The 12650-nt window shown below is 38.0% G+C and overlaps 2 protein-coding genes across 2 annotated transcripts; both read right to left on the bottom strand.

Moving 5' to 3' along the window:
• Nucleotides 1-5421, bottom strand: LOC132040460 (V-type proton ATPase subunit F). The gene is made up of 4 exons (XM_059431103.1): nucleotides 5354-5421; nucleotides 3855-3936; nucleotides 1745-1827; nucleotides 1-459 (listed from the first exon to the last, which is right to left on the bottom strand). The coding sequence occupies exons 1-4, from the start codon at nucleotides 5414-5416 to the stop codon at nucleotides 295-297; spliced, it is 393 nt and encodes a 130-aa protein (XP_059287086.1). The 5' UTR covers nucleotides 5417-5421; the 3' UTR covers nucleotides 1-294.
• A 1429-nt stretch (nucleotides 5422-6850) lies between these two features.
• LOC132047647 (uncharacterized) lies at nucleotides 6851-7940 on the bottom strand. The gene is made up of 4 exons (XM_059438663.1): nucleotides 7611-7940; nucleotides 7363-7509; nucleotides 7174-7272; nucleotides 6851-7087 (listed from the first exon to the last, which is right to left on the bottom strand). The coding sequence occupies exons 1-4, from the start codon at nucleotides 7938-7940 to the stop codon at nucleotides 6851-6853; spliced, it is 813 nt and encodes a 270-aa protein (XP_059294646.1).
• Nucleotides 7941-12650: the final 4710 nt, after the last annotated feature.

The raw sequence follows: 12650 nt of genomic DNA, 5'->3' as shown, positions 1-12650 counted from the left end.
TTATTCAAGCATTCTACTTGATTCTTTTTCAAGAATAATCATCCATAATATCATTTGAATCTACCAAAGGACAGAAGCCGCAGCAACTGACTTATTTCCAGCAAGTTGTTCACTCTCAGTCACACTTTAACTTATACAACATCTTGTATCAACAGTCAAGAACAACACAAACCGCTTAAATATCTAAAACAAAAAAAAAGATTACAAAATGAATACCTCTTGATAGAATGGTGACATGATACAAGATCAAGATATTATGAAATAGTTGGGGCATATTGAAACATTACTCCAACATTAACGCCTTTCGGAGGCCACTGATTCACTAGAGAAGAGATACTTCACTCGTGATAGAACGGAATCATGGGCAGGATCATATGGATGGTCCTTTGAAGGAATCTCCAAAATGGCCGGAATTGGTTTATTGTAACTATCAACCAAAAATCTTACCATGTTGGCCACCTGAAAAAGATAAACCAGGAGGAATAAATTGTATGAAATGCCAATTAACTCTACTTTGGACCCTTATTTTAAGTGAGTCTTCTATTAAAGAAAATGGAGACCATTAGTTCCCCATAGACATAAAACTGCAGCCTACAATTTAAAGTTCTTGCAGTAGATAGTGAAGCTCCTCCACCATATTAGACAATGTTAGTTGGATTTACTTAGTAGATTGAAATTGAACTGGAGTACAACAAAAGTAAAAGATGCATTTTGACCGCAAGCCGCATATCTTTGATGTATCTAAAAAGGACAATACTTTTAAGGACAGATAAGAAATGGGAAGTGCTAAACTCATGTAGTTACTAAACCAGGCTCAACTAAGTATGATTCGACAGGGAGAGGGAGGGAAGTTGACTTCTTTTCTTATTCTTAGCAAACTAGTGACCTTTCCCTTTATATACTAAACCTACCAAAGGAATACTTTCATTGCACAGGCCCGGTCTGTTCCATGTCTACAAACGACTAGTTCAACAGAGGCAGATGTTGAGTACTTAACCGGATAGTTTCAAACCTCTGTTTTGAGTGACTGGCAGGTTTTCTTAACTTGTTAAAGCACTTATCATTTCTTTACGTTGTCTGGAAAGAATGCATGAACAGTTATCTCTTCATTTTTTGACAAATTTCAGACTGGCTAAAAACTGACATGGAGATCACACCTTGTCCCTTGTATTTCATAACCAAACAAGGAAAATGACCCGTAGGACTACCTCTTTGATGTCCCTCCTTCTGCCTTTATCCAAAGTTCCCAACCAAATACACTTTCACCTGATGGGGGTGATAAAGATTTGAGAAGCAGGCTATATATTGATATGGTCAATTATTATTACTATCTATTTTTGCTTTTACAAGTCCAATGGAGTTTGGTTTTGGAAGAGGAAACGCAAGCTGATTGGTGCAGACATGCAGTACCCGCGGTGATCTTAACTTCCAACAAGAAATATAGATCATGTTACTTTTTTGTTTTACTCTAGTAGGTTTCTGATGGCTTCAGAGTAACTGAAGTTTGTCCAGAGAATAGGTACTAGTTCCAAAGTACAGATTATGAAAGATTTCGATCAGTAAACAATATATACGACATAATTAGCAGTTGAAACTTGAAACAAAACAAATTTTACTGATGCCCTTGAGCAGAGCAACATGTAATGCACACCCACAAAATGCAGATAATTTTCTAGACTACATAATATGGATGTGTCAAAATTGATAAACCAAACAACAAATGAAAGCAGAGTAGAAAACTTACATATTGGCTGATTAACACAATTGCGATGTCCTCTCTTGTGCTGAATTCCTTAAAAGCATCTTCAATCTGCTTCACCGTTGTTTCTGAACACGAGGATAGGGAATCTCTATTACTTTCTTTCCAAATTTTGGAATTTGAGATAACAATGAAAAGCTCTACCACTCAAAGTAGACACCAGCTCCCAATATACCATCCTTCACATGCAACTAAATTAAAAGTAGTTTTTGAATTCATAACCCATAAATAAGGTCAATCTGTTTGGTTATATGATCTAAACACATAGATTGACTCTATTCTGAGTCTCCTATATTAGTGTAGATGAGAGAGTTAGCAAAATAAAAACACAGGAATGTTCCCTAATATGCACTTATTTCTCCTTCAAGTGGTTCACAAAAGTGCATTTCTTTTATGGCGCCATTAAATAATACCTTGGCCTGCACTGCAGTTATGCAGCATGCCAGAAATACATAATGCTTCATTCAATCCAATTTATTTAGTGGGTGTTTTACCAGACACCAGTTTAAGAAACAAATGAAGATTTTTACACATGAGCTAAATATAATGCGAAGTACAAAATTGCCCTTAGTACCAACAATTAAATAAATGGTGGTAATAGTATCACCCATGTCATTAAAGGTAAAATGGGGATAATGAGAGTAACTAGTTCACTAATAAAGAAATACTTATGATATTATGAAATAAAAATACACTAACAAAATAAAACAACAAAATGTTACTATTGAAGAGATGACAAGAATAGAGAGGTAGAAATATTTTTATTTCTTCAGGTGCATACCTCAAGAAGAGAATTTTCTCCAGACATTTTAATAAGGCTCTCTACAAATTGGAAAAAAAAAAAAAAAAAAAAAGAACAATATTTTCCTCTCCATAGCCATAGGGGCATGACTTATGATGAAAAAGGAAGAAACGAAATGGCGAAATGACTTTAGGAACTGAACATGACCAATGACTTTGATATCTAATACCTTTTGGAACTGAACATGACCAATGACTTTGATATCTAATACCTTTTGGAACCCGCAAGGGTGTCTCAGTTGGTTGAGCATGGGGCTTTCATAATGGAGGTCTCAGGTTCGAAACCACCTGCCTACGACAGCAGGGGATTTGCCTTCTGGTTGAGCTCGTCGCACCGGGCTTGCCTAGTGCGGGTTACCTCTCCTATGTGGTTTGCGAGCTATTGCATAGGAGCTGGGTTTATCCTGTGCGGGTAGCGGCTGCAGATTCCCATGTCATCAAAAAAAAAAAACTTTTGGAACAGGACAAAATCCAGCTACAATGCCAACCCCAGAACTTCTGAATTTGACACAGCCGGGCTGACAGTTCCAAGAAAATACCCGAGACTCGATGTTTTATCATTGCCTGTCTAATTTACTCATTCCTCTAAAAAATACGGAAGGATATGTGATATGGGTCTTTATCCACTAAAGCATTATCTTGTTTTCTACCTTGGAGGGCAGAGGATATTAAGGTACTTGCTATTCCAGTGCTCCATGTTGGACACTGCTATCAGCAACTCTTTTTTTAGCTTAGGCACTTTGCTTTACTATGTAACTGAACAAAATGCATTCATCACACAGTAGCACCCTTGTGCAACCCCCTAAGGAGGATGCTACTCACCCTCTCTCTTTCACAAATATTTTGCAAAGATTGTCATTTATTCATCTTCCCCTATCATATTGCCTCTGAGTTTCACGTCACATACAACATCTACTACTTCCTACCAATAGGAAGCTAGTGAACCAGATGTAGCAGCAAAAACAATCATTCAAATTCCCTCCCCAAAATCCCAAGCTTCTTTTCCCACATAGCTAAGAGGGACTAAATCTTGGGTTGGAAGAGAATGTGCTGAACTGGAAAATAACTAACCATGCCCATGGAAGAAACCAAAACCATACAGTCCAGAGTTCAAAATCCTTTTTGTCAATTTAACAAGAGCATATTGGTATTCAATCAAGTTATTAATAGCAAGATGTGTCCCTAGCAAACTGCATAATAGATGTATGCCTTTTGGACTATATTCAATCAATCAAAGTAAATAAAAGATTCTCAAAACTACTGGAGAACACGTAATTCCAAAATTGAAACTTACTTGAATCCACAATAAGGTAATTTGTTTTCCTCCTCAAATCAACATTGCCAACTCCAGCCAGTAAAAATCCGGTAATAGTGTCCTATATTAATAAGCTATTTCCATCAGCATCAGTATGTCTAGATATCATCTATCACGTATATGTAGACTAACAAGCTATTCATCATAAAAGTCCCATGACATCAAGTGGGTAGTAATTTGAAGTGCAATGGATATAATTGTCTGCGAATTTAAAAAGGTTGCCTACAAAAACTTAATCAAACAACGCATTAAAAAAATAATGAATGGATAGATAATTGCTATCCAGTCTCCACAGAGTTCTGATCATACGTATGATGCACAACATATACATGATTAACAACATATACATGATTAAGTCCCAACAAAAACCAGTGACCATCAGTCACATCAAATGTAATAATTCATCCAAACCATCTCCTAATTAGTCCGTGTAAGACAACTAAGGTCATAAAAGATATGATGGATAGAGTATATTTTAGATGTTCAAATATGACTCATGACCCCGAAGCATCTAAAAAAAGACACACTAGAGTAATAGCAACCAAAAGCTCATCCGAAATGATATGCTATGGATGTTTCTATTTCAGGAAGAAGATGTCATGATATTTTGTAGGCTTGCTGTTTCTCTTTTCTGGAAATTCTAACTTTTGTTTGCAAAAATTCTTTCATTCCTGTATCTAATTTAAGTCGCACATGGACATAGCACGCCTAACTACACGTTACGTAATTTGTAGTGATTTATTTAGGGTGTGTTCAGTATGGAGGAATTTTCCAATTTTCACATGTTCGCTTGATCAAAATTTTGGAAAATATTTTTTTCTAGGAAAACAAGTTCTTTAAAAATGTGAAAAATGACTTCCCTAGTGGAAGTAGTGAAAATAAGTTCCACAAGTGGAATTCCACATTAATTTTGTCCTCCCCACCCTCCAACACACCTCATCTTCACCCTCACCGCCATAGCCTCCTTCCCCGCCACCCACCACCGCCACCCCCCCACCGCCACCTCATATAGTATTTGTCTAGATTATATACAAATGCTTTTAGGATAATATTTTTTGCTTACATACCAAACACAAGAAAATAAGTAAGAAACCAACATTTTTTCCCAGAAAACATTTTCCTTCATACCGAACACACCCTTAGTCTAAATTGGTTTTTCAGCATTTTTCAGTCATGTCATTCCTGGTCAGTGTGTCCATCATTTTTCACTTCTCACCTTATATATCTTAATGACTAATTCTCAGGCTAGGATAGGTACTTGACTTTATACCTAGCTCCCATGAGGACTTTGATCCCCCAAAACTCGTTTCCCTTGGGCAATCCATACACATGAATGATTCTATTATAGTCTAGTGGAAACAAAGAAAAACATGGTTCAAGCCCAATACTGATTGCCTGATACAATACAACTAGAGCATAGTTTATCAATTCTAAGCATAAATAGCAACACCCAAACAAAGCTATGGTGAAAATTTCACCTCATCAGCAATCATTGCAATGAGGGCTGAGTTGTTAGTCCTGACAGGAGCTCGGTTAGCCATCGAAAGAGCAAGCTTTCTGCAACCACAGATGATCAGTAAAAACAAGAAACAGCTTTAATCAAACACTAGAAATCACAAAAAAACAGCCATGATCTAGAAAGTACGAATCTTGAACACATTGACAAATTCAGATATCAAATCAGATGTAACATAGCTTAAATACTCAAAACCTTTAAATTTTCAAAACCCATCATTAGTTCAAAGTTTGATAAAAACCCACTAAGGATTTTCCTAAATTTCAAGTTCTTTGATTATATTGAATAAACTAAGATAAATCAGATCGAAATCAATTGAAATAACAGAATTGAATGGAATAACAAGACTTGTAATTGTGAACACAACAATTTTTCGAAGCTTACTTTGAAGTTTTTAGGTACAAATGAGGGATCCAATCGGTAGAGACGAATCGAAAGATGAAGAGGGAGAAGGCTGATGCTATTTGCTGATCTCTGATTGTGTGGAAACTAGAGGAAGTTGAAACTGAAAAGAGTTAACTGTAGGCTTTAAGCCCCTAAAGTTTCAAATTGCCTACAACTGCCCACCTCTTTCTATTTTTTTCGTTAAAAGATACTCCCTCCATCTAGAAAAGAAAAAAAATTGTTTACGAAATAATGGTTGCTTTAGGAATTTAAGAAAATAATTTATATTAATTGTATTCAACTATTTTCTTATATTAGAGAACTACTTTGTAATAGTGCTAATTCTCAAAAAATATCTACTACTAATAAATAGGAGCAACTTAGTAACCGATACTCCCTCCGTCCACTTTTACTTGTCCACTATACTAAAAATAAAGAGTGAATTTCACTTTACCCCCTAACATTTAAGGAAACAAGTATCCCTTCACATGTTGAATGGGAACGGTAACCCCCTTATGTAATACTTTCCGGTAAGAATTTTCTTTTTTTGAATAAAGATCTTTTTTTTTTCTAGAATTACAACAACAACAACAACATACCCAGTATATTCCCACAAGGTGGGGTCTAGGGAGGGTAGAGTATACGCAGACCTTACCCCTACCTTGGGAGGTAGGAAGGTCAAGCTCGAAGACTCTAAGAAAAGTGTCAAGACAACAATAATAATAGGCAGTAATAGCAACATATAATAAGATAAATGACGTTAAAGAAAGAAAGAAAGAAACAAGCAAGCTATATGAGAGATCTAGAGAAAAATAAGCAAGTGAACAAAGATAATAATACTCCTAATATGGAAAAGAAATCCTCGCGGCCCCCTGGTAGCCCTCTACCCTGGTACTCGACCTCCACACCCTCCTATCACCCGTACAGTGTCCTCGCAGTTCGCAGCGTCATATCCTGCCGATCACCTCTCCCGTGCCTTCTTTGGCCTACCCCTCTCTCTTTGCAGGCCCACCACTGCCAGCCTCTCACACCTCCTCACTGGCGCATCAACGCATCTCCGCTACATATGGCTGAACTATCTCAAACTCCCTTCTCGCATCTTATCCACCAATGGGGCCACACCCACCTTGTCCCGAAATACTTCATTCTGAATCCTATCTCTCCTAGTATGCCTGCACATCCATCTCAGCATCCGCATCTCTGCTACCTTCATTTTTTGGTCATGCGCTTTCTTAACTGGCCAGTATTCTGTCTTATACAACATAGTCGGTCTAACCACCACTTTGTAGAACTTTCCCTTTATTATAGGTACCTTCATATCGTACAACACCAGCGATGCAAGCTTCCATTTCATCCATCCCGCTCCAATACGATGTGTGACATCATCATCAATCTCACCATTCCCTTGGATGATCGACCCCAGGTACTTGAAACTTTCTTGAAACTTTCTTTCTTCGGGATGACTTGAATATCTAGCTGCACGTCCTCACCCTCTACCTAAATCACATCACTGAACTTGCAGTCTAAGTACTCTGTCTTAGTCCTGCTTAACTTGAAACCTTTCGACTCCAGGATCTGTCTCCAAACCTCCAGTCTCGCGCTAACACCGCTCCACAACTCGTCAATAAGCACAATATCATCTACAAACAACATGCACCACGACACCTCTCCTTGAATGTGGCGCGTCAGAGCGTCCATCGCCAAAGCAAACAAAAAGGGACTAAGAGCGGACCCCTGATGCAGGCCCATCATGACTGGGAAGTGTTCTTAGTCACCTCCAACAGTCCTCACCTGGGTCTTGGCTCCACCATACATGTCCTTAATATATAAGCTACAGGAACACCTCTAGTTTTCAGACATCTCCACAGCACCTCCCTTGGGACTTTATCGTAAGCCTTTTCTAGGTCAACAAACACCATGTGCAAGTCTTTCTTCTTATCCCTGTACTGCTCCAGCAACCTTCTCGCAAGGTGAATGGCTTCTGTAGTCGAACGCCCCGACATGAATTCGAACTGGTTTTCCAAAATAGACACTATCTTCCTCATCCTCGCTTCCACCACTCTCTCCCAAACTTTCATCGTATGGCTCAGCAGCTTGATACCCCTATAGTTGTTGTAGTTCTGGATATCCCCTTGTTCTTGTACAACGGGATCATGGTGCTCCATCTCCACTCTTCAGGCATCTTCGCCGTCCTAAAAATAACATTCAACAAACGCGTAAGCCAATCCAAGCCTCTCCTGCCCGCATTCTTCCAAAATTCTAAAGGGATTTCATCTGGCCCCGTTGCTCTCCCCCTGCTCATCTTAGGCATAACCACCTCGACCTCCTCAACCTTGACCCGCTTGCAGTACCTAAAATCTCAATGACTTTCTCGAATTAACATATAAAAATGGAAAAGGGTCAAATATAACCCTGTACTATTAGAAAATTATCAAATATACCCCACATTATACTTTCAGTCTAAATATACCCCTGTCGTTATACTTTTGAAATATACCCATCCCGTTATACTTTGGCACAAATTTCCCTTCAATTTAAATGAAAAAACACGTGCCAAGATTAGAATCAAATAACCCACTCCCAATTTTAAATACCCGACTCCTTTAGAAAACCACCCGTTTAACCGACCCGAAACTTGCAAACAAATGCCAATTGCCCAGTTATTAAAATAGCAAAAATCACTCTACCAGTAGCAACGTTTCAATATGCTAATATATTGAGATAGAGACTAAATATCACTCAACATATCGTGAGAAATTCTAAGGAGTATCTAAGAGGAACTAATATGATATCATGAACAAGGAAAGTAGAAAATGTTTTGAGGGCTAGTGACGAAAAATAATGAGGAGGACATATTGAAACAACCCAAAACGAAAGAAAATGCACAATGACCTGCTCCAGCCTTTGAATAATGTCTTGTTAAATCCCAACGAAAATAGCCAACAATTATAGAAGAGAGGAAAAAGTGCAATTAAGAGAATTAAGAGAGTGGTTTTTATTTTTATTTTTTATATATAGCACATTAATTTTAAAATGAGGAAAAACTTCAAAAAAAGATAAATAGGTAGGGTCGGTTAAACGGGTGATTTTCTAAAGGAATCGAGTATTTAAAATTGAGGGTGAGTTATTTGATTCTGAGCTTGACACGTGTCTTTTCATTAAAATTGAAGGCAAATTTGTGCCAAAGTATAATGAAAGGGGTATATTTGGATCGAAAGTATAACGGTAGAGATATATTTGAACTGAAAGTATGGATTTGGACCGAAAGTATAGCGAGAGATATTTGTGGATTTGGACCGAAAGTATAGCGAGAGATATTTGTCCCTTTTCTAATAATACAGGGTAATATTTGACCCTTTTTCGTTTTTATATTTTAATTCTAGAAAGAAAAAAAAATCTTTATTTAAACAAAGAAAACTCTTACCGAAAAGTATTACATAAGAGGGTTATCGTTCCCATTCAATATGTGAAGGGGGTATTGTTTCCCAACCCTTAAATGTTAGGGGGGTAAAGTGAGATTCACTCAAAAGTAAATTTTCACTTTTACTTGTCTATTTTTGTTACACCCCGTACTTTGTATGTCGGAATATTTTAAGTTGGTTGCGACGAGTTAAAGACAAGACTTTCAATTTCCGATTTTGTTGATTTTGCCTTAAAGTTATAAGTCGTATATTCATCTTTCGATGGTATGAAGTGTTAAGGGTAAGGTTGGTGTTATATTTCGCATTTTGTGCGTATTCGGAAAAATTGGAGATAATTTTAATGGTAAGAAATAAGGCTTTAGATGGATCTTACTTAAGGTGCGTGATGCCTAAGGAAATATTGAATGTGAAATATTGAGGAAGGCCAAGGGGCAAAAATTGGAATTTTGAGAATTTGTTTCGGGAATTACAAAACGAGATTTATAACCAACCGGCTCAAAAAAAAAAAAAAAAAAAGAGGCCCAATCCACCAAAGGGTGGCCGGCCGTAAGAAGTGAAAAGGAAAGAAAAATGGGCCAAGCCCATGTAATTATTAATGGTAATAAAAAAGGGAAGGGGGCCAAATGAATTTTCAAGAAACTTCAAGAAATTGAGAGAAAAGAAGAAAGAAAGAAGAAGGAGATATCAACCATGGCCATTCGGCCATGGTCTTCAACTTTTGACCCTTCAAATTTTTGCCCCCAAAATTATTCTCTTGTCGTATTCCTACTAATTCGAGACCTCTCCAACGTGGTATAGTTATTTCGGAAGATAAGTCGTTCGTTTCGTCGTTTGGACAATTTGGTGGATTGAAGAAGTTAGAGGAACAAGGTATGATTCAACCTTTTTATGTGTTATGAAGGCTTTGTTGATGTTGTAGTATGTAGAAAAGGGTGAAACTCGCGAGAATATAGGAGTTTACGGTGGTTGCATGATTATGTATGTGGCGTGTGTATGTATATGTTGTATAGGCAAGATGAATAAATTTTATGTTGTATTATAGTTGTGGTCAATGTGGAATTTGTATTGGAAAGGAAAGTGGAATGAAAGTTGGATGAAATTGGAAAGTTGGCATGTGGCCGTATGGTATAGGTGGAGGAAATGGTGATGGATTTATTTTGTTTAACATGTTAATGTGTTGTTGTGATCCTTGCATGTAAATGGAAGTAAAATGAGGTATGTTTGCATTGAAATGAGAATTATGGCCTTATGTTGGAAAGTTGTATATTTTGCATACTTTGTATATATGTAAGGGAATTGGTTGAATTTAATTGGTATGTTAATTATGTGGTTATGGCATTGTGAAGTGAATAGAGGATCAATGGTTTTGTTGGAAGTTGGAAGTTTTGAACGAATTATGGTTTCGGTGGAATTTTTGTATAATTTGTGAGATAATGGGAAATGTTCTTGAATTGTATTTGATGGTCTTGAATGAGTAAATGAGTATGGAAATATTGATATTAGCTTGAAAATGTGAAGTTAGAATGGAAGTTGTGATATTATGAAGAAAGTAGTACTATTCATGTTAGAATGCATTCTAGTTCGATTGATGTTGCTAAGGATGTTGTTTGGTTGTTGTTGTTGATATTTTGAACCGAGTTGAATCTCGGGGTGTCACGTTATAGGGGAGGTCTTTAGAATTTCGGTAGCCAATTATAACCCCAAGATTAAATATTAACTTTCATGAATAATGCCGTAAAGATGACCATTTGCAGTTTTTTGGACGAAGCGAGGTGAGATTTGTGAGCGTAAGGCGCGGTTCGTATGTAAGGCTTGCCCTTTCCTTCTTTTTTGGCATGTCCTAGCCCTACTAGGCTAAGATCGGAACCTCGGGGATAATTCTCGCTCTCGGAAAGCCGAGTTGATTTTGCCTACTATTCATTCGCCGCAATTGAACCATAATCTTCATATTTGGTCAAAAGGTTGCTTAAACCTTATAGAATCGTTGCAAACGTATCCGGATCGCTCCGAAACTTTTATGGATGGCTTTAGGTAGCCTAATGTTTGTAATTTATGTCCGCCGCCTCGGCCGACACGAGGAGGGCCCACGCATCCCGAGATCTCCCAATGTCGCCTCGCTTGGTATACTTGTGTGATTTTGAAAAGAAAAAACTTTTAACTATTGCTCCGATTGCTATAAATAATTGTTTTAACTACTTTACTACGTTTGATAATACATTTTGACGCATAAAAACGATTTCAAAAGATTGTAACTATTGTATACTAATTCTATAGACTCGACTTGACTAATGACTTGCTTTTTAAAATAATGGCTTGCTTGGGTTGTTTTGTTGAGTTTGTAACAAAAGAAATTATATTTGTATGACTACTTACGATTGTCTTCGTGTGTATTGTTATTACCTCTTTTCGCCGAGTCCCCGGCGGTACGTGTGATATTGTCCGCCGGATACTTGACCGCGGTGTACCATGACCGTCGGATACTTAGCCGCGGCATGTACGTGTGATATCGTCCATTGGATACTTGACCATGCGGACATGTGCCCACAGGATTCTTGACCATGGTATGTGTGTGTGTGTGTGTTTGTTTGTATATTTGTCTTATTAACCGCGGGCTCCTGGCCGCGGTATAATGTATATATTTGTGATATTTGTGCCGGGTTCCCGGCCGCTTGTATAATTATATATTTGTGATATTAACCGCCGGGTTCCGGCCGCGGTATAATTATATATTGGTGATATTAACCGCCGGGGTTCCTGGCCGCGGTATAATATATATATTGGTGATATAAGCGCCGGGGTTCCCGGCCGGTATAGGTGTGAATATGTATGATCCGGATGTCGGATGATGTAAGTGCGTTGGTATTGGGACTATTATTCTCGCGTTTGGTACACTTTATTTAGTTTTCGTATTTTTCGCTTTGCATACTAATTACGTATTCCGTCATCGACCCCCTTTCTTCGGGGTCGCGTTTCATGCCGCGCGGTACCCACGGATGAGCAATGATGTTAGCGAGAAGATCTTTCTATTTGGATTGGCGAGCTCCATTTCCTCCGGTCTTCGCCGAGTCGAATGCTTTGTACGGTATTCGGAGTTATGTTAGAGACTTTCGAACGTGTCGTGTGTATGAGACGCCCGTTTGTAAGTGACTATGTAAGCGGTGTATTTGTATGCATTACGCTACCGATGTGTTTGCAAGCGGCTATATAGCGTGTGTTTTTGCCTTATATTATAGATTTTATACTATTACGATTTTATTTGGTTTGGAAAAAAAAAAAAACGAAAGGCATGTTTGTTTTCAAAAAAATTTTCACCCCGTGCTTATGTTATGCTTTGTGGGCCCAGTATGGCTATGGGTATTATGAGAGTCTGCGGGTTCGCTCGGCCCTAGGTAAGGGTCGGGTGCCCATCACACCCTATCGGAAATTGGGGTGTGACAAAGTGGTATCGAACAG

This window comes from Lycium ferocissimum, chromosome 2 (genome assembly GCF_029784015.1).
Source record: "Lycium ferocissimum isolate CSIRO_LF1 chromosome 2, AGI_CSIRO_Lferr_CH_V1, whole genome shotgun sequence".
Lineage (NCBI taxonomy): Eukaryota > Viridiplantae > Streptophyta > Magnoliopsida > Solanales > Solanaceae > Lycium > Lycium ferocissimum.
Note: the sequence above shows the minus strand (reverse complement) of the source record. Positions and strands in the feature narration are given on the sequence as shown.